A 20,741-nucleotide genomic window follows, 5' to 3' on the forward strand; every position below is an offset into this window, starting at 1 on the left:
TCACACTGGCATTATTATGCTTCTTTTGTAGAGAGACAAGATATTGTGTCCACTTTATTTATCTTCATTCAATTGTATCCTGTTCTTAGAATCTATCTCTGCAGTTTTCTTGGCATACATTATAATTATGTTTCATAGATTATACTTCTACAAAATTGATTTTTCCTTTCTGCCCAATTCCTATTTGCTTCCTGTTCTCTTGGCACCCTCTTATTTGGATGTACTTCCCTATCTGCTCAAAATATCTGGCCCTGTCCAGTTCTCACACCTAGTTTTAATCCCCAGCATCAGAGTGCTGACCTTGCAGGCGATTTAGCTCACTTAGTTCAGTGTCTGAAATCCATAGTAAAGCATCTTGAAGTATCATCTGGTTCCTTCATTTATAGATCTTAACAACAGGGCAAAATAAATAATTACCAAGACGTTTTTCCTAACATTATATTGAAATAGCTTATTCTACCGGTATTAGCATGGAGCATGGAGTTACCATAATAGCATTCTATTAATTCCATGATATTAGATCAGGTTTTTGGGCACAGAGTAGTTTGCCATTGTGTCTTTTCTAGAGAGAAAGTGACTGGCCCAAGGTCATGCAGCTAGCTTTGTGTCTAAAGTGGGATTAGAACTCACAGTCTCCTGGTTTCTACCTGATGCCTTAACCACTAGACCCCACTGATTCTCCACTGTGTCCACTAGACAGCTGTTTTTGTCTGTTCTTGACTGCTTACTGTTTCAGCATGTAATTCAAGTAGTCCTCAACTTACAACAGTTCATTTAGTTAGCATTCAAAGTTACAATTGCCCTGGAAAAAAGGCTTATTGCCATTTTTCACACTTACACCTTTGTAGCATCCCCATGATTATGTGATCAAAATTTAGATGCTTGGCATTTGGTTCATATTTATGACCATTGTTGTGTCCCAAGGTCATTTGATTACTTTTTTCAACCTTTTGATGAGCAAAATCAAGGGGGAAGCCAGACTCACTTAACTGTGTTAGTAACTTATCAAGTGCAGTGATTCATTTAACAAATGTGGCAAGAAAAGTTGTAAAATAGGGCAAAAAATACCTCAATATAATGAGATTGCAATCTAAATCTCTCCTTGTTTAGAATATTTAAAATCCTCATTTTTGTGTTGGCCTAACTTGAAAATGTGAACATAAAGAAACATAGATTCTTCTATAAAATCTAGTTTAGCTCTCTGTAATCTTCCCAGACGCATTGGATAAGAACTGCCAACATCCTCAACCAAAATAGCAAGCAGCTGTGTCAAGTGTAGATGATGGAGTTGTAGTTAGAACATCTGGAAGGCCTTGCATAAAGTAAAATTGGCATTGAAATTTCCAGTGTTTTGGTACAGTGTTACTTCTGATAATTGGTACCTACCTTTACACATCTAACAATATATATTTCTGTAGTTGGTGTTTTGCAGCCATGTAATCCTCAGCTGTCTAATCAGTTGGCTTCTAAAAATGATTTGGCCTGTCCCTACCAGAGTCAGGTAACTAAAAATAGAATATATTATTAAATGTACCATGATATTAATAAAATCCAATTTGTACATGCATTTTTGCTTTGTTAATTGTACACCTATAGATGAAGATCTGATACGTTTTATGTTTAAGCACTTATGATTGTGATGTTTTCCTTTTTAATGGCATTAAAATATGCCGTCATTCAAATAATTATTGTTTGGAATTCTTAGATGGTGTTAAGACTCAGCTTGCCAAAAGCATTACCAAATATAACTTTTCCCGTTTGCATGTTTAAAAAGGTCCACATCAAGAAAAAAAAATTGGCTGGATATTTATAGCTCTGCCCTATTGAGTGCCCTCACCACATCACCAGATGGCTCTTTGAAGCCTGCAGGCAGGTTGGGATGCTATGTTTTGGCCCCATCCAAGTAGCATTTGCCCACCCTTGGCCTAAAACATTATTATCAATGTTTTTTCTGTTTGGATATCTTGAAAAACCGTGACTCTTCAAAAGAAACTGCAGCCATTTAAGAGGAAGGGAGAAGAATTGCAAGTTAAAAGCTAGATTTCTTTATACTTCATTTTCACACTGATGGAAATCCTTTTCTGAGTTACAATCTCGAGTACTCTCCCAGACAGTAAGACAAGGCTCAAGAATGCTTAAGGCTTAAAAATTCAGGAGGGCCATTGGGACTCGGACTCCTTGTATGATGCCAGAATATGACTAATGTGAGGTTTTTTGTGATGAAACTCTTGGAAATACGCATTGCTGTTTCAGCATACCAAGATCTTATAATAAATTCTACTTGCCTGCCACATTTCCCTATCATTTAGAGCAAACCTTTTGACAGCACTTCCCTTCTTAGATTTTTTTAGAAACTCTGCACCTCCTCAACTCTTGTTTAAATGAATACCTGTTTAACAATAACATATATAGTACAGTAGATGCTTCATTCACTTAGATTTAGAAAAAGTATCCAAAGTTTGTCTTCATTCTCTCTGCCTCTTAATTTTCAAAAAAAAAGTCCCCATTTTGAACTTTTGTCTTATTTTTTTTAGAATTCAAACAGTTCTGAATTATACCCAATGACTTGCGGGGGACAAGAGAATATGTAAGTAATCATTGTTTTAGGAACACAGTGTTCAGTAATTATAGGTACGTTCATAATTTCACCATCAGTTCATTTGTTTCATCCAGATCTGGTATGTGTAAGGTTTTGCCTATATGTGCTTATTTATTCTTTGAATCTGGGGGAGCAGTCCCAATGTTTCCATTGACTTTTAGTTGAGGAAAACGAGAAAAGCGTGCATTAGGAAGCGGTTCAAAGAAATCAAGATTCTTTTTTAACTCTAACCCGTCCTATAGACACTTCTGAATAAGATTTATTTTATTCAATATTACACCCATTTTGAATTATAGCCGCCCCCAATATCTCATACCTGCTCAAGTTTTTAATCTTTCCTAAGAAGCCTACTATGTACGTATGTTGCCTGTCCCATTTTTAATCATGAGAAAATTACTGATCCAAATCAGTAGGTTTAGTGTGTGAATGGGGTTTAGGGCCTTGATTTCCCATGGCTTATGTCCTATGATCTTGCTACTGAATTTTGTTTTAATAGCATTTCTCAAAATATTTATATTACTGTATTGATTGGAAAGAACATTAAGTATGTGCTTAAGCATAATTGCTTGTTGTGTTGTTTCTGGCTCTGCAATAAAGGGCTCCAAATTCCTTTTTCTCCCTAGAGAAAAACCCAAGTACATCACCACCATTTCCAAGTCAGAAGTTGTACCAGTGCCATCAAGTCATGCGGCCCTTGAGCAGAGGGCAATGTATGTCAAGGCACTTCTTGAGTGTGAAGGTTCTGAACTGTGCTTTGAAGAAGTGAGAGCGAAAGCATATTTGAAGAAGGCAGAATGCTTGAAAAGGCAAAAGGAATTGGGTAATTACTACAGTTTAGCACCTGAGTTCGAAACATGGAACATAATACTTTAATGCTTCCACATGTGCTAAGCCAAGATGGGATTTAAATGGGTTTTTTTGGAAATAAGGTTTCAGTCAATGCTGTATAGGTAGTTCTTGACTTACAGCCATTTGTTTAGTAAGCGTTTGAAGTTACAACAGCATTAAAAAAAGTGACTTGTAACTGTTTTTCACATTTATGATTCTTGCAGCAATCTCCATGGCCACATGATCAAAATTAGGGCACTTTGCAACGGGCATGTTTTTTATGATTAGTTTCATTGTCTTGGGGTCACATGATTACAATTTGTAACTTCAGCCAGCTTCCAAGAAGGAAAGTGAAGGGGGGAAGCCAGATTCGCTTAATGACCAACATGATTCACTTAAGAACTGCATCAATTCGCTTAACAAGTGTGGCAAAACATGTTGTAAAATGGAGCAAACTAACTGTAAGACTGTAAAATGGAGCAAACTCACTGAACAAATTGCTTAGCAATGACAATTATCGGCTCAATTGTAGTCGTAAGTCGAGGAGTATTTGTAGATGAGCAAAACATTTCTTGGTTTAGTTTCCTTTTTCACTGCTTTTGTTTTCTATCTCTTGATTGGTTAGTAACTTAAGAGACAAATATAAACCAGGAATAAGTGAAGATGCATTGGAAAACAAGCAATGAAATCAGTAGAGTAACGCATCATAACTTTGTTCCTAAAAACAAGTCATACCGTATTTTTCAGACTATAAGATGCATCTTTTCCCCAAAATAAGAGAAAACCTGGTTGCATCTTATACACTGAATACAGCATTTTTGACCTTTTGAAACCCCGTCCCCTTCACAAAAATAGACCTGCACAGGGTTTGGGAGGCCTCCCCTGGGGGCTGGGGAGGGCAAAAACAAATGAAAAATGGGCTGTTTCCCCCCCCCCCTGCCGAGCCCCCAGGAGCACTCTACAAGCCTCCTAAAAGCTATGCATGCCCTTTTGGGGGCAAAAAACGGCCTGTTTTCGCAAAAAAAAAAAGCTGTTTTTTTGCTCGTTTCCGGTGCGTCTTATACTCCGAAAAATACGGTAATTTCTCAGACTGTTCATTTCTCACTTACTCGGCACTCATAAATAACATTATAACTTAGGTTGTCTGCAGTTAAGTCTTATCGATTCCAATGAGAATAAAGTCATCAGTAATTGCCCATTGATTTCAGTAGAGTGTAAATGCAAGTCCAAATATATTTTATATACATTTACACCCATTTAACACTGATAGGCTAAGATCTCACGCCACACACAAGGGAGAAGACATTCTGGCCTGTGAATGGTAGCACTGATGTAAAATCATATATACTTGTCCCCCCAATATGCCAGGTATGCCAGTCTGCAACAACTACCTTATAGTCTGCTACATTCCTGAAATTGGCACTGCCAATTATCAATTTTTTAAATGTCTTCTGCATTCAACTTTTATTAGAACAAAAACTGGATCTGAATGTTATAGTTGGAGGCAGCTTGATCAGCATAGTGCAATGGAGTTTTTACTGAATTCCATAGCAAATTTAATCCATGTCTTGCCCTATTGTTGTACACAAAATGGAAGTGGAACTATTTCCTTTTCTAATTAGGAAAAATTCTAGTTTTTAGCTAAACTTATCAACTATGTTTTTCAGAGAATCTGGATCCTATATTTTTCCTTGTTGAAATCTTTTTTTTATATAGGAGAACGTTCTGTGCTGTTACAGTAACATAACAATCAGGATTACTGCTCTAAATGAAGTCCCATGTAGATTTATTACGTTGAAGGCACTGGTCATGTATTTCGTGATTCCAAAAGCCTATTTTTATTGCTTTACCCACTGTTGCTGCAGATGGATGAATGGGTGGATGGCTGGATATAAAATTAATAGACTGATAGAGTTTAAGGTGTCGATAACAAGTGTTATTTGACATTCTGTTTTGTTTTTCTGCCATGTTGGGTTAGTAAGTAAAAATATATCAGCCTTTAATATTAAAGGAGAGGGGGAGAATTATTTTAACAATATAGTTAATGTATGGGTCTTGATACTTTCAGAGAATGAAGACAACGAGCTAATGAAAAAGAAAGAAAGCGACCTTCTTGAGCTACAGAAACTGCAGCAGAAATTGGACCACCTCTCCCAATCATCATCTTCATGCCAGAAAGATGTGTTACAGCCAATTGCTCACCAGTCCTTGCTAAGCTCGACAGGGGTATATTTGCAATGTGATTTATTAGTATGCATGTGGTGGGGTGTGTGCATTATAAATCCGTATTCTCCAGTTGGTACTCTCCGGATTTGAACTATAGTTCTTCTCATCCATAGATAAGAATTGTAGGATGAACTGCCAGCACTTCTCATCATTGGCCATAATGGCTACAGCTGCTATGAGACGCTGTCCAGCAACATCTGGACATATTGCTCCTGGAATTGAAAAAAGCCCTTGTGCCTAGTATCTTACCTACCTTTTTTTCGGAGTATAAGACGCACCTTTTTTCCTCTAAAAAGAGGCTGAAAATCTGGGTGCGTCTTATGCCTCGGATACAGCAAGTTTTTTGCCTCCCGAAGCCCTGCCCCTTCACAAAAATGGCTGTGCATACCCTTATGGAGGCTTTCAGAGAGCTCCTAGGGGCTGGGGAGGGCAGAAATGAGCAAAAAATGGGCTGTTTTTTGCCCCCAGCCCGCAGCAGCGCTCTATAAGCCTCCATAGAGCTATGCATGGAATTTCTTTGACAAAAAACAGGTCCATTTTTCGCGAAAATAGCCATTTTTTGCTCATTTTTTGGCCTCCCACCTCCCAGTAGAACTCTGCAAGCCCCCCCCCGCCCCCCAGGATATTCATGCCTTTAAAAAAAGGGCCTGTTTTCATGAAAAATGGGCCATTTTTGGGAGGTTTGCAGAGTGCAAAAACTTTTTTCCCCCCTTTCGGAAAGCTCTTTTAGTTAGTGATTGATGAGAATTAGATTGATCAAGTGCTGTGCCAGCAGAAACAAGTCTTAGGTGCTGCAGGTTGTCAGCAGTTTCCTTCTCCAGCACATGGATAAATACACCTGGAAACATCTACCTCCCTACCTACTCTCTCTCCCTCCCTACCTACTGTATCTCTCTCTCTCTCTCTCTCTCTCTCTCTCTCTCTCTCTCTCTCTCTCTCTCTCTCCCTCTCTCCCTCCCACCCTCCCACCCTCTCTCCACCCACCCACCCACCTACCTAATCTCTCCCTACCTATCTAATGTATTTCCCTCCCTCTATCTCTTTCTATTTCTCTCTCTCTCTATCCCTCTACCTACCTACCTACACCCTCTCTCTCTCTCTCTCTCTCTCTCTATCCCTACCTACTATACTTCTCTATTTCTCTCTCTCTCTCTATCCCTTTATCTACCTACCTACCTAACTACTCTCTGTCCCTACCTACCTACTGTATTTCTCTCTCTCTCTCCCTTTCTCTCCCTCTCTCTCCCTCTATCTACCTACCTACTTTTTTAAAAAATTGCCTCTTCAAAACCTTGGTGCGTCTTATACTCTGAAAAATATGGTATAACCCTCTATGAAGAATGACCAAGAATTTCTACTCCATAATGTCCATTCATAAGCAGAATTTTAACTGTAAGGGGCTTAAAAACATTTTCAGGAGCTCTTCTAATTCCAAATCTATATATGTACTTTACCTGTACAAAGTAATTTTCCTGCCATTTAGTGAACATAGACAACTACAGTAGTTCGTCTAGATAATATTCTCTTTTACTGAATAATACTAGCTTCCCAAGATATTCCTAACTGTTTAAGTAGAAAAGCTAGGTTAGAATCTTGGATCCTCTTTATCAAATAGTTCTTTTTATGAGTGAAATATAGTTGTTCTTTTAATTCAGTAAAAATCAGTAGGAATGACTATTTGAATAGATTCCTTAATTATAATGTGTGCCAAAAAAACCCCTTTAAAATGGTTTTTTTCTAATGTAATTTTAAATTTATTATTTTTATAATATAAAGAAATACTTTTCCAATTTATGTCTTCAATATAGGGAGGAATTTATATTTGAATTGTAAAACCTTTTTCAATCTGTTTCAATTTTAATTCAACTTTTCTTGATCTGGTGGCTACAGATCTATTTGACTGTTATGAAACTAAAATTGGGCTGGAGTTATAGTACAACATAGCAAGTAAGTTATAAAATATCGAGAAAGTATATTATGCATGTAAGTATGGTTAGTGTTTCTAAAAAAATAAAGTGTTGCAGATAAGTTACTGAAATTGTTCTATAGGGATCCCCAACCTCTGGGCTGTGGACCGTTGGGAACTGGGCTGCTGAAGAGACAGCTGTGGACACGAAGTTTCATTTGTGTATGTGAAGAATTTAGGTTGCAATTGTGAAACCATTCTCCTGCTGCCGCTGCTACCGTTGCCACTGGTCCACAGAATCAAAAAGGTTGGGGACCCCTGCATTAGAGCATAGAAATCAGTAAATGATTACGTAGACAAATGGCAGGAAGTCACTTAAAAATACAAGTATACAAATTTGTATTTTGTTCTTCATTTAATAAGGGTGATCAATGTGTACAAATGACAACAGCACAATGTTGGCCAGAATGGAGAGCGTCTTCTGTAACTCAGAGTGCTCCGAACCTGAGAACAGAGCATCAAAGTTTATCAGGAGATGCTGTAACTTCCCAGCCTATTGGAAATCACCCACAAAGATCTGCTTTCAAGGAGATTGGAGTGTCTTCAACTTCTTTGACAATGAGGAGCAATGTGGCCAATACTGATGACATTCTTGGACAACAGTCAGTATTTGAACCTCCAACGGCACCTCTAAGTGAGAAAGCTGCATTCGAAACTCACCCTGATTTTGAAGAATGTGCAAATAGTCTACGGAGACTTCAAGTCAGCAGTAATGATTCTGTCCAACCATCTCAGAAGTATACTATCTTCCATAATTGCCATGATGGAGAGATGTAAGTAAAAGTTAGGTTTCTCAGGTTCAGTTGCTTTTTTTTATCCAAGAATGAACGCTCAGTGGATAGATGGGAATTAGATTTGTTACATCTTGTGGTTGATGTATTGGTTGGATTATATATCATATGAACAATTCATATGGTTTGATTAATTTTTGTTATATATAAATCTAACTGTTGGTATTTGTAGTTTATAGCCTAGGTTACTGGCGAACCAGATCACCATAACTTGTCCAACAAACCCTGGGTTAAACAAGCCATAATTTAATATGTTTAGTGCTGCAGCTGGGGATGTTAGATAACTGTTGTGGTCCAGCAGGATCCAGTTGAACTGCTGATGGACTCGGATAGTGAGGAACCATATGAGTCTGCCCTGGACGATGTGGAGGACCCTGTGCAGGGTTCAGACTCAGAGCAGGGACCAGAGAGGCTGGTTGGCCACCAGGAGGCGCCTGAGGCATGGAGCAGTGGAGAGGATCAAAGGCAGTTTGTCCCTGATGCTAGATTGAGAAGGGCTGAGAAACGGAAGCAGCAACTCAGTAGGCAAACTCACAGAAGATGATTAAGCACAGGTGGTTGTGGATTGGCCCCTCCCAAGAGAGATTATAGGTGAGGCGTTGGGAGGGGACATTTGCAGGAAACAACTGTTTGAATTAGTAGTTTAAAAAATCTATGTATTCTAGTTGTGTCTGCTCGTTGGGACTATCTGCGGTACTTCATTCGAATTATCTGTGTTGCTCTATTGAACGTGAGTTGTCTGGGCCCTCAGCCAAAGGATTTGTTATCTCAGTAATTAAACAGTGGCAAACAGCCAAGCCTGTGTTCTGGTTTATTCACAGGCGTGGAGAGGGGGGGTCAGAACAGGTAACTATATCTTAATTAGCTGGGATAGGAATGAACAGTTGATCTCTGACATTTGTATTCCTAACATATTGATTTATCATAATTAATATTAGCAACAATCAACCTAATGCTTGTGAACTATATGCCACTGTATGTGCTAGGAGATGTGTATGAATAAGATTTGCTCTATCTGAGGATATTTGAAATCCAATATTAAGCTCATTGTTAAAATATTGAAATATTAAATTTAAGACATTCAAGCTGACATGTAGGCATTTGTTTATTTGTTTAATCTATAGGCTACCTGACTCCTAAACAATTCTGGGTAGCTCACAACTAAAACAACTAAAAGAGAGACAGCCAACTAGAAGAGTACAATACCAAACAACAAAATCCCAAAACCAACAAACGAAACAAAAAGGGGGCACCACAATCAACTTGCCCCCTAAGTCAAAGATTCTTTTAGTGACAACAGATGATTAACGGGGTCTTTTAGAACTTGTATCCCATTCTTGATAAAAGTCAGTCTGGGTAGTCGCATGGAATGCTTCTACATTTTATGTAATGCATAACGACAACCACTTCCAGCACTTATAGTAAGATCTTATTTGTGGGCAACCATGCCACATTTTTAAAGCACGCTTTATCTCTCTACCTCTCCATCTCCCCCTCCTCTCCGTGTCTGTGCGTGCGTATGACATTTCAGTAAAATTTTGTTTATGTGATTATTTTTCTGGGCAGGCACGTAGATCCTTCAAATCAGAAAGAGCAGCATTCCATGGAAATAAGAGACGGTAATATATTTTCTTGCTTTCTTAATATTCTGTGGGTGCTCTAATGGGTTACTAATCCATACTTAAGGAGATTGCACAAGGTACAATTGTCTCTGCAGTAGTCTTTTGCAGTCTGTAGTCTGAGATCTAAAAATGATCAAGATCCTATTTAGCCACGTTTTCTAAGCCGCATGCATGCGTGCAAGCCACGCTCACGGGCAAAGCGCATGCACGGAAGGCCACACACATGCATGGAAGGCGCGTACAATCACAGTTTTGGTGCGTGGCGAACCGGTGGTAAAATTATATGAAACCCACCTCGCAGTGTCCTGTTGTCAGAAGGGATCTCACAGAACGTACAGTTCAAATCTCTGCCCAATGCAGAAAACTTCATAACATCCCAAGCAAAACAAAACCCTGCACAAACTTTCTCTGAGGATGCACATTAAGGATTCCAGGAGGCAGGCTGTTTCATTGTTTATTTATGTAAGAAACATATATCATATCTCTTATTCTAAGTAATTTAACGAAACCAATGAAAACAAGACCCCAGGCCAATAATTCTAGTAGTCTCCTGACTCAGTCCCCATTCTAACCCAATATTAGAAGGGGAAGAGTCAGATCTGGAAAGCTAAAAGGGTAGGGACCCCATTAATCTCAGGTGAGAGTCTATTTTCCAGTGGAAGAGAGGGAGTGGTCACGTGTGGGTATTCTCACAGCCTGATTGGTCCAAAGACTGAGAGCAAACTCTTAAATACTCCTGCCTTCCTTTCCTTCCCAGTTTCCTCTCAGTCTTTTGGTCCAATCACTTGAGAATTTAGTGTGTAGGTAGGAAATAATTGGAATTTTTGGTTTTCCTTATTTGGTTTGGATTTGGCTAATTGAGCACTCTAAAAAGATATCCTAAATTCTAAATTTGCAACTGTGGCCCAAGGGACAGTTTCTGCCTCTGGGTGGTTGGGGAGGGCCCTGTGAGGCATCCAGCTTCCCATCCACGGGCGTGGAGCTTAGCCCGATCCCCGGGACTGCAGGGGTGCCAGCTCTCGGGCAGCTGTAGCCGCACCGTCCGCCCTTTATCAGGAGACTGCTTCGGCGCCGCGAGGGCTTGCGTGCGACGGGAGAAGCCGCCGCTTGCCTCGGACGGCGTTTTTTCGTGATTGGCGTGAATTACTGATAGAGGAGGTGAGCGAGCGAAGGGGGGAGTGCATGCAGGACTGCCGCGAGGCCCCCGAGCACCGACAGGCCGTCTCCGCTGCCACAAGAGGCCTGGAGAGTCGGGACGCACGCTTTTCGCCTTTCTTGGCCGCGTGGGAGTCTCAGCGGCCATTTTGGATAGCGCCACGTGCGCGTGGCCTCCGTTCGGCTTGCTGGGCATTTGGAGGCCTTGACCGAGGCGACCGGCCTACTCGACAGGCTCCAGCCCCAGCACAGCCCAGGCTCCGGAAGGACCTAGAGCAGCCTACCCTCTTCAGCCTCTCCACGTCAGGACACGTGAGTGGGACAATGGAGGAGGGCGCAGAAATCCCCCAGGGCCTGGCCGAAGGCCCGGCGAGAGGGGAAGAAGCCCGGGGGCAGGGGTCTCGAACCGGGGATTCCTCGGTAAGGCCAGCGGCAGCCCAGCGGCCTTCCAGATCCTCTACCAGGGAGGAGGCTAGGAGGCATAGGGCCCTGGAGAAGACCTTTGCAAGGGCCGAAAGGTAGGCCAGGTCTACAGGGCAGGGTTCGGCCAGCAGGTCACGATCTCCCATCAGGCCTCCGTCAGAGCAGTCCTCCCCTTGAGGTTTCAGTCCATCATCTCCCTCTGTTTCTCCTGCCAGGCCCCACAGGTATTTCGGGTGGAGGGGTTCTCCCTCCCCGTCCCCTTCGGTCTCCCCAGGTTTGGCGAGGGGGGATTTGGCGGACCCCTTGGAAGGGACATCCAGAGGACATGGGGACTCGCGCAGGTTGGCGCCCCAAGGGCCTGGCTCGGCTTATGGGGGGGGGGGGAGAATTTGGAACATCTCCCCGAAAGCATTAAGAGACTTATATCAGCTGCCATTTCTAAGGGCATTGCCCAGCGAGGGCAATTCTGGACCTCAAACGCCTGAACTGCTTCTTGGTGTACAGACGGTTCAAAATGTCTTCCCTCAAATCTATCCTTCAGGGCATCCGGAAAGGGGATTTCCTGGCGTCGGTAGACCTCACGGAGGCCTACCTTCACATCCCAATCTTCCCGGCTCACTGCAGGTTCCTACGGTTCTCCCACGGGGATCTCCATTACTAATACAGGGCTCTCCCGTTTGGGCTGGCTTCGGCCCCCCGCACCTTTACGAAGGTTCTGGCAGCACTGGCGGCACATCTCCTGGCCGTTCCAGTGAGGCTTCAATGTTACCTGGACAATGTCTTGGTCCAGGCGGGATCCCTACCTCAGGCGGTCTCGGACCTCCATCTCACCATTCGGAGTCTCCAATCCCTGGGGTTTTCAGTCAATTTTCCCAAAAGACAGCTGTCCCCCTCCACTCGCATCCTTCATCTGGGGACGGTTATAGACTCCGTGGCAGGGGTTGTTCGCCTGTCCCAGGATCGACATAACAGTCTGCGCCAGCTGGCAGAAAAGGTCCGCAGAAGTCGGTTCGTTTCTGTCCCGTGGGCCAGGCTTCACCTCTGCCCATTGCAGTGGGAGCTCATCCGTTCCAGAGGGGACGGATGAGCAACTCACTCTGCACTCTACGCCTTCCGGCGGGGGTTCAGGCTTCCCTGCGGTGGTGGACTTCGCCAGCCATTCAGAGAGGCTGTTCCTTCTGGGAGCCGGGCAGAGTGACCGTCACCACGGACGCGAACTTGTTCTGTTGGGGAGCCCTGGTGGGCTCTCGCCTGGCTCAGGGCAGGTGGACGCAGACAGATCTCCGCCACAATATAAATTGGATAGAGCTGAAGGCAGCCCGTCTCGCCCTCCAGCACTTCCGGACCTCGGTGTGGGGCTGGCATGTGCTACTCCTGACAGACAACATGGCCACCAAGGCCCACATCAATCGTCAGGGAGGGACTCATTCTCATGCCCTCTGGCTAGAGGCCCTGAGACTGGATGCCTGGGTGGAGAGACACCTGTTGTCCTTGGTTTCGGAGCACATCTCCGGCCTCTCCAACCACCAGGCAGACTGGCTGAGTCGAGCTACTCTGGACAATGGCGAGTGGCAGATTCATCCGGACATTTTCCGGAGGATATGTCAGAAATTCAGCACTCCCCTGGTAGACCTCTTCGTGTCTCCAACAAACACGCATCTGCCCCGGTTTTTCACATGCTTTCAGTCACGGGGGGCGGAGGGGACAGATGCACTCAGGAGCAGGTGGCCGGCGGGCCTCCTATACGCTTTCCCCCCAATTCCGCTCATCCAGGGGGTCCTTAGAAAGGTGGTAATGGAGAAGGCTCTAGTCATAGTGGTGGCCCCCTTTTGGCCCAGGAGGCCTTGGTTCGCAGATCTTGTTCAGCTGTCGGTGGCCCCCCCGTAGAGGATCCCGTGGAAGGAGGTGGTCTTATGCCAGGGGATCCTGGTTCACCCAGAGCCCCAGTGGCTTCATCTGACCGCATGGCTTTTGAACGGAGACGACTGAGGGCGGCCAATCTGTCCTCAGGGGTCATCCGTACCATCGAGGCTTCCAGGCGTCCCTCAACGAACCGGGTCTACAATTCAACCTGGGACGCGTTCGTGAGGTGATACGCTCCTCATCAGATTTCTCCGGCTAGGGCCACTATCCCAAACGTTTTGGATTTCTTGCAGAAGGGCCTGGACGACGGTCTGTCGCACAACACCTTGCGGTGCCAAGTGGCGGCTCTGTCCTCGATTCTGGGGTGTGTGGGGTCTTCCTCCCTTTCTCAAGTTCCCCTGATCAAGCGGTTTCTTAAGGGGGCGGCTAATCTCCGGCCTCCCCCCCCTGCCCATAAGTTTCCTACGTGAGATCTGCCCCTGGTTCTCAGAGCCTTGACGGGGGCTCCGTTCGAGCCGCTCAGGTCGGTTCATCTCAGGTTCTTGTCCCTTAAGGTGGTATTTCTCGTGGTGATTACCTCGGCCCGGCGTATCTCGGAGCTGGGTGCATTGTCATCCAAGGATGATCTCTGCCATTTTCATGCAGATAGAGTGGTTCTTCGGCTTGACCCTACTTTTCTCCCAAAGGTGAACACCCCCTTTCACAGGGCTCAGGAGGTTGTCCTACCTGATTTTTGTCCGGGGCCGTCTACAGATAGGGAGCGGCTCTGGCACCGTCTGGATGTTCATCGGGCTTTGCGTATTTATCTCCGGCGGACATCGGAGTTCCGTCGGTCGGAGGCCTTGTTTGTCTCTTTTCAGCCCAGGACTTTGGGAGCTAGGGTGTCCTTGGCCACCATCGGCCGTTGGCTGCGACAAGCCATCGGGAAGGCCTATGGGGCGGAGGGGCGTCCCGTTCCGTCAGGTATAATGGCCCATTCCACTAGGAGTGCCGCGACCATGGCGCCGTGGGCCACTAGGGCCCCCTTTGAGGACATTTGCCAGGCCGCCACTTGGGCATCCCCGACCCCATTCATCAGACATTATCGTCTGGATTCGTTCGCTTCGGTGGATGCTTCCTTTGGTCGGAGGGTCCTACAGAAGGTGGTAGCAGATACTCCCCTTGGGCCATAGCTGGTGGTTGCGTTTATCCCTTCCTTGGGACTGGGCTTTGGTATGTCTTACATGTGACCACTCCCTCTCTTCCACTGGAAAAAGAACGTTGGTCTTACCTGAACATGTCTTTTCTGGGGAAGAGAGGGAGTGGTCACGACCCGCCCTGTTCTTGGTTATTGGGGCCAAGGGGAGCCCGGGGATTTCCCGGGGGGTTGTTTTGTGTTGTTCTTTTGTCTGTTGTTCCAATTCTGCTGTTCGCCTTCGAGGAAACTGGGAAGGAAAGGAAGGCAGGAGTATTTAAGAGTTTGCTCTCAGTCTTTGAACCAATCAGGCTGTGAGAATACCCACACGTGACCACTCCCTCTCTTCCCCAGAAAAGACACGTTCAGGTAAGACCAACGTTCTTTCTAAAGAGCTGAGGCAGTTACAGAAAAGGCATATCTCCAAGGTCATAGCATTTAAGGGAAGGGGCTTAGAGTCCACCTACCCTATCTGACCAAGTGGGAAGGAAAGATTAAAAACTTAGACATATGGCATGTAAGGCTTGAAAGGTGATAACCAACATGTTGAAATTCATAATAGAAATTCTGGTCAACTTAAATACTTCATCAATTTTGGGAGTTATCTTTTTTAAAAGGGGGGCATATCAAGCTAAAATTCAAAGAAATTTCCTTTGCTAACACTCTTTTTTCCATTGTTATTGTTGTATCAAATGTGCATTAGGAATAATAATAATAATAATAATAATAATAATAATAATAATAATAATAATAATAATAATAATAATAATAATAATAATAATAATAATAATAATAATAATAATAATAATAATAATAATAATAATTTGTAGCCGTTCCTATAAATTTAAACCTCTGTGTGCTTCTGTCAAATTCTCATATTGCATTCTTGGTACCAGATAACAGAAATATGTCAGGCTTTTTCGATCAACGTCATATGACTCTAAATGCATCAAGCATAATACAAGCAACCCCATCTAAAGTGCAGCCTTCTCCTACTGTTCACACAAAAGAAGCCTTGGGTAAGTATAAAGCCTGTTTTTTTAAAAAGAAAAAAACAAAACCTGGGGGACATTTATTTTGATAGACTCTTAGATTTAATTGTATAGATGCTTAACATTGATAAGTATGCTTGAAGAAACCCTTTCAGGTGAATACGTAGCTGCCTTAAAATACACACAATGTGGACATTCAGGGAAAGAATTCTGGAAGTGGTGATTAGGTAGATTAGAAAGGACACATATGTTTATAAATTTTTATGCAATACTTTCAGTAAAAGATGACCATACTTCATTGCAATATCCCTACATACAATTCGTGCCTGTAAGCAACTCATTCATAAACCACAAGTAATATCAAGTCTTCAATTTACAGAATAATTGGCCCATAAATTTATTTTTCCAATGTTGAAGGACTAGTCTCACTAGACTCATAGCAATAAAAGGACATGGAGAATCCACTTCTACTATATAGCAGTTTCCTAATATTGCTAGTATGTCCATCTAATGCAGTGGTTCTCAACTTTCCCAATGCCGCGACCCTTTAATACAGTTCCTCATGTTGTGGTGACCGCAACCATAAAATTGATGTCTTGGTTCCTAAGACCATTGAAAATACATGTTTTCCGATGGACTTAGGTAACCCCGGTGAAAGGGTCGTTCGACCCCCAAAGGGGTCCCGACCCACAGGTTGAGAACCACTGATCTAATGTATATATGTCAAAAGAATAGGAGTATCCGAAACCCTGTCTCAAAGTCTAACGTAAATAATTCTTCGCAGAATATAAGAATGTTAGAATACATGTTTGTTTTACTTTTTTCTGTTTAATTAAAAGCGAAACATTAAAAATAATTAGAACAAGCAACTTCTTTGCCCCAAAAAGCTATAAAGTTCTTCTTGTTCTTTCTTTCTTAATAGATCTTATCAGAAAATGTAGTTAAACATATTGTTCTCTTTCTCCATATTTGCTAACATCTGTTATCCAGTACTGAGTTGCAAAAGAAAGGGTAGATTGGAAATGATAATTTTGTGTGCACTTTGTTAGTGTTCCACATCTAACATACTAAGTAAATTTGCCAATATTTATGTATGTACATATAGCTTCAATATGTGTCTTGATTGAACTAATAAGGAAGCTGATTATTCAACTAATAAAAAGCACACTTATAATCCATAAATACATTTAAATAACCATGACAAAACTTGATAAAAATGTGAGTTAATTAACCAGTTTTTATTTTAAAAAGCCACATGAAAAATATGTATTTACCACATGAAAAATATGGTCTATATTTTTCAGCTGGAAAACAGGTTTAGCTGGTAACCTATTTTTACCTTGCACATTACTTTCATGTAGATTGTAATTAAGACAATTAAAATATCCTAAAATAGCAAATGTCATTATAAGGAACTTTAAGCTGCAATGGTGTGGCTAACGAGGAAGACCTTATTTCCTGAAAGTGAAAATAGATGCTGAGAAGAATACATACCATCTAGTACACGGGTGTTAAACTCGCTGTGTCATGTTGCCGTCATGTGATGTATTGCAATGTTTTTCCCCTTTGCGGACCTGGGGTGGGTGTGGCGTGATGCATTTGGCCCACGGCCTTCCAGTTTAACATCCCTGATTTGATAGAAGCAATTAATTACAATTTTATGTTAATTCCTTGAATCTCAATAATAACCTAGATTATGCAGGAAAACCTGGAGTTAAATCATTTATATGTAGCTAATTGTCTCTTCATTTCTCCTAGCTCTGACTGCACTTTATTTTAGTACTGCCAGTCCTTAACTTACAACTATTTATTTAAGAATTGTGCAGAATTAAAAATGGCCTTGGACTGTCACAAAACATTGCACCGACACCCCAACGTTATTGTAATCCAGGTGTTTGGCAACCTGTTCACACTTACAACAGGTTGCGAAGTACCCCAAAATCATGTGATCACAATCACATTATGGTTTAGAGCAGTGGTTCCCAACCTTTTTTTGGCCATGCCCTACCTAAGCATCTCTAAAATCCTGATGCCCCCCCCCCCCCTGTGACATATAATTCTTACTTTATGCAAAAGGTGAACTCTACTCATGCAGAGGAAGCCTAAAAGGCCATTAACTTGGTTTAAACAAGGTTCAAATTGCCCCCATTAAAAATCAAAATGCCCCCCCGTGGGGCCTGGGCCCCTCTTTGGGAACCATTGCTTTAGAGCAGTGTTTTTCAACCTTGGTCCCTTTAAGAACTGTGTACTTCAACTCCCAGAATTCCCCAGCCAGTATGTGCTGGCTGGGGAATTCTGGGAGTTGAAGTCCACAACTCTTAAAGGGACCAAGGTTGAAAAACACTGCTTTAGAGCAACATATGAGCTCAGCCTGCATGTAAACCTACTGAGAACTCCGATTAGGATTAAAACACAACATTGGATGTGGGTGTTCATGAATTGAAACCAAAGGTTTAAATACCTCCAATGGTTTTGCTTTACTAAGTGTTCTTGGAATTTTTTTTTTTTTTACTTTACCTATCCTTTACTTTGAATTTTTCTTTGACTTACCAAGGTTTCATCATGGACATGTTTCAAGTGACTTCTCTAAAAGATACCACTATACTTTCAGGAGATGAGGAAGAAGATGTTGATGCTCTCTTTGGAAACAAAGGTAAATATCATTACTTACAAATGATACATTATCTTCGCATTGGTCTTCCTCAGTTTGGGAATCTCCAGATGGGTTGGGACTATAGCTTCCATTATGCTGGCAGAATAGCTGCTAAGTGAAACTGGAGAGACCTCATCATAAATTTGGAGCCCCACGTTCTGCAAATGCTCAAGAATTTGTCTTGGATTATAAGATTTGTTAGGCAGACATAATTGGAATAATCTCTGCCTAAGTGATTTCAAGATGCTAAAACTGAACGCCCTAAAACAGTAGATGGGAGTTCTTTTCTTCCCTGCCTCATTATTGTTAAAATATAAATTTATTTTGAGCAGTGTGAGGAGCTCCCTTGTGAGCTACAGAACAGATCCAATAAAGATACATTTCATATTCTTTATATTAACAAAAGTGAGGATTAATTTTAGATATAGCTGAGGATTTTTAATAAATAGGAGTCCAATATCATAATATTAGCAAGGGTATGTTTTTGTCTCTTTAGTTTCTTATAGAGATAAACCTACATATATACATGACTAATGCTGGCTTTTTAGAGAGAATTAAAAATAAATGCCTGTGATGAGAACATTATATATCTAACTTAATCAGAATATGTTTACGTTTATATTTTGAAGTGAAGGATACTTATTTAGTTGCTGACTTGTGCTTATATGCCATCCCAATCATATGCAATGGATTAGCTAACATTCCTTCATGCTCTACCAAAATTAAAAGCAATGAAAAATGAAACAAGAATTGGACAAAAGGATCAAGGACAACAATCAACAAACAACCAAATATTTCCACTGAAGGAAAAAATAAATTCTAATCAGCCACAAAAGACCTGATCTTAATGGCTTTTTAGAATTTTAATTGGATGAGAGGGACAACCTGAACATTGGGAGATGCTATTGTAGAGGAGGGAACAGCAACAGGGAAGGTGGTACCTTATAAAAGCAGTTCTTAGGAGTAGAGTTCTGGTGGACGTCCTCCATTCCAGTTCTTAGGGAGCATGCAAGTACTAATGGGAGAAAGGGGTCTTGAATATACCAGGCCCTGAATCATGGGGGGCATGGATCCCCAACCTTTTTGCTTCCTGGGTTGCACTGAGTGAAGAGGCGTTATCTGGGGCCGTATATAAAATATATAATACAGTTAATGTGTATCAATAATACAACTTCTTTTATTTTTAATTTTTTTATTACATCTTGTGGAGTTGTATTACTAGCTATCTAGGACCCATGCAATCCTTGGGCTGCAGGTTGGACATGCTTAATGTAGGGTTTTAAAGATCCCAACAAGCATTTGCCATCGCTCACAGAAGCCAACTATAAACACTGTCCAATTTTAGTTATAGATAGGTCATGCTCCCCCATGCTGAACTGGTTTGCAGTTTTAGCATCCTCTTGGATCCACCGCTATTGTTTGACTATCAGGGAGCTCCTGAGATCAGGGAGAGTTTTACACAATTAGATCTGTGTACCAGTTCAAATAATTCTTGTATCAGGAGATTCTCACAATTACCTATGTGACTTCAACTGCAGCTTGGTTTACAGCCTGTAGACCGCTTGGAAGCCCTTCAGAGGGTTCAGGAGGCAATAGCTCAAGCAGTTACAAGATATATACATTTTGCCTATGTGAGACTTCAGTCAGAGGCAGGGAAAACATAAACCTATCACATCTTTCCTTTTCGGTTCTCCTTTTAGATCCAGGTGAGGCTGTCGGCATTAAGCCTAGTGTTCCTGCTGCATTATCTGCTTTTACAATTTTTGAAGATGAGAATATGGAGTAAGTTGAAAATAACCAGATAGCCTTGTAAAGAAGTCATTATGCAATTACCACAAACAATGCTCTATAATTGAGATTAGTTTGTATTAGATTGCACCTTAAACCTGTTTGTACATTCTGCAATGAAAACTGTTACTAGCACATCTAGTGAAGATTCCAGTTTCTCATTAATCATTTTTATCAGTCCCCCTATTCTTCAATTTCTTGCATCACAAACTATGGAAAAGGGTCACCCTTTGATTCTCGAAAGAGCTAATGTGTACTATACTATGTATTGTTACAGCTAGCTGATTTTGGCTCATCTTGAAAAAGCTATGAAAGGACAAACAGTGATTGGATGGGAAATCCTACCTAACTATTTAAGAAACTGAGAATGTAGACTAGATTGAGAAGCTAAAAAAGAAAATTTTTTAAATAAGGCAGTCGTGACTCACTATGCTATTGTCAAGAAAACAATATTCTTTTACTCAAGAATGTTGATTACAATTTCCCTGTAATTACCAATTATTTGCTCAGGAATTTTAGGCAACCTGGGATCCCTCCAGATGTTTTGGGTAGCTCTTGTAAATCTCTTATCATTGGCTTGTGTTGGTACAAGAGAGTCTAAAACATCTTGAGGACTTACAAATTACCTATTCTTGATCTTTTAGATTCTGTTGTAGCAGAT

The 20,741-nt window shown here is 41.9% G+C and overlaps 1 protein-coding gene across 1 annotated transcript in view; it reads left to right on the forward strand.

The window, feature by feature from the left end:
• BUB1 (BUB1 mitotic checkpoint serine/threonine kinase) overlaps positions 1–20,741 on the forward strand; it is a 48,938-nt gene that overhangs the window by 11,497 nt on the left and 16,700 nt on the right. Inside the window, exons 6-14 of the mRNA XM_081945908.1 lie at positions 1,419–1,501; positions 2,535–2,587; positions 3,223–3,419; positions 5,496–5,653; positions 7,983–8,392; positions 9,977–10,029; positions 15,544–15,666; positions 18,194–18,292; positions 19,993–20,074. Coding sequence (XP_081802034.1) covers positions 1,419–1,501; positions 2,535–2,587; positions 3,223–3,419; positions 5,496–5,653; positions 7,983–8,392; positions 9,977–10,029; positions 15,544–15,666; positions 18,194–18,292; positions 19,993–20,074 — 1,258 coding nt within the window. The remainder of the gene's footprint in view (positions 1–1,418; positions 1,502–2,534; positions 2,588–3,222; positions 3,420–5,495; positions 5,654–7,982; positions 8,393–9,976; positions 10,030–15,543; positions 15,667–18,193; positions 18,293–19,992; positions 20,075–20,741) is intronic.

The sequence above is a fragment of the Natrix helvetica genome (genome assembly GCF_964273705.1).
Source record: "Natrix helvetica genome assembly, chromosome: 2".
Classification (NCBI taxonomy): Eukaryota; Metazoa; Chordata; class Lepidosauria; order Squamata; family Natricidae; genus Natrix; species Natrix helvetica.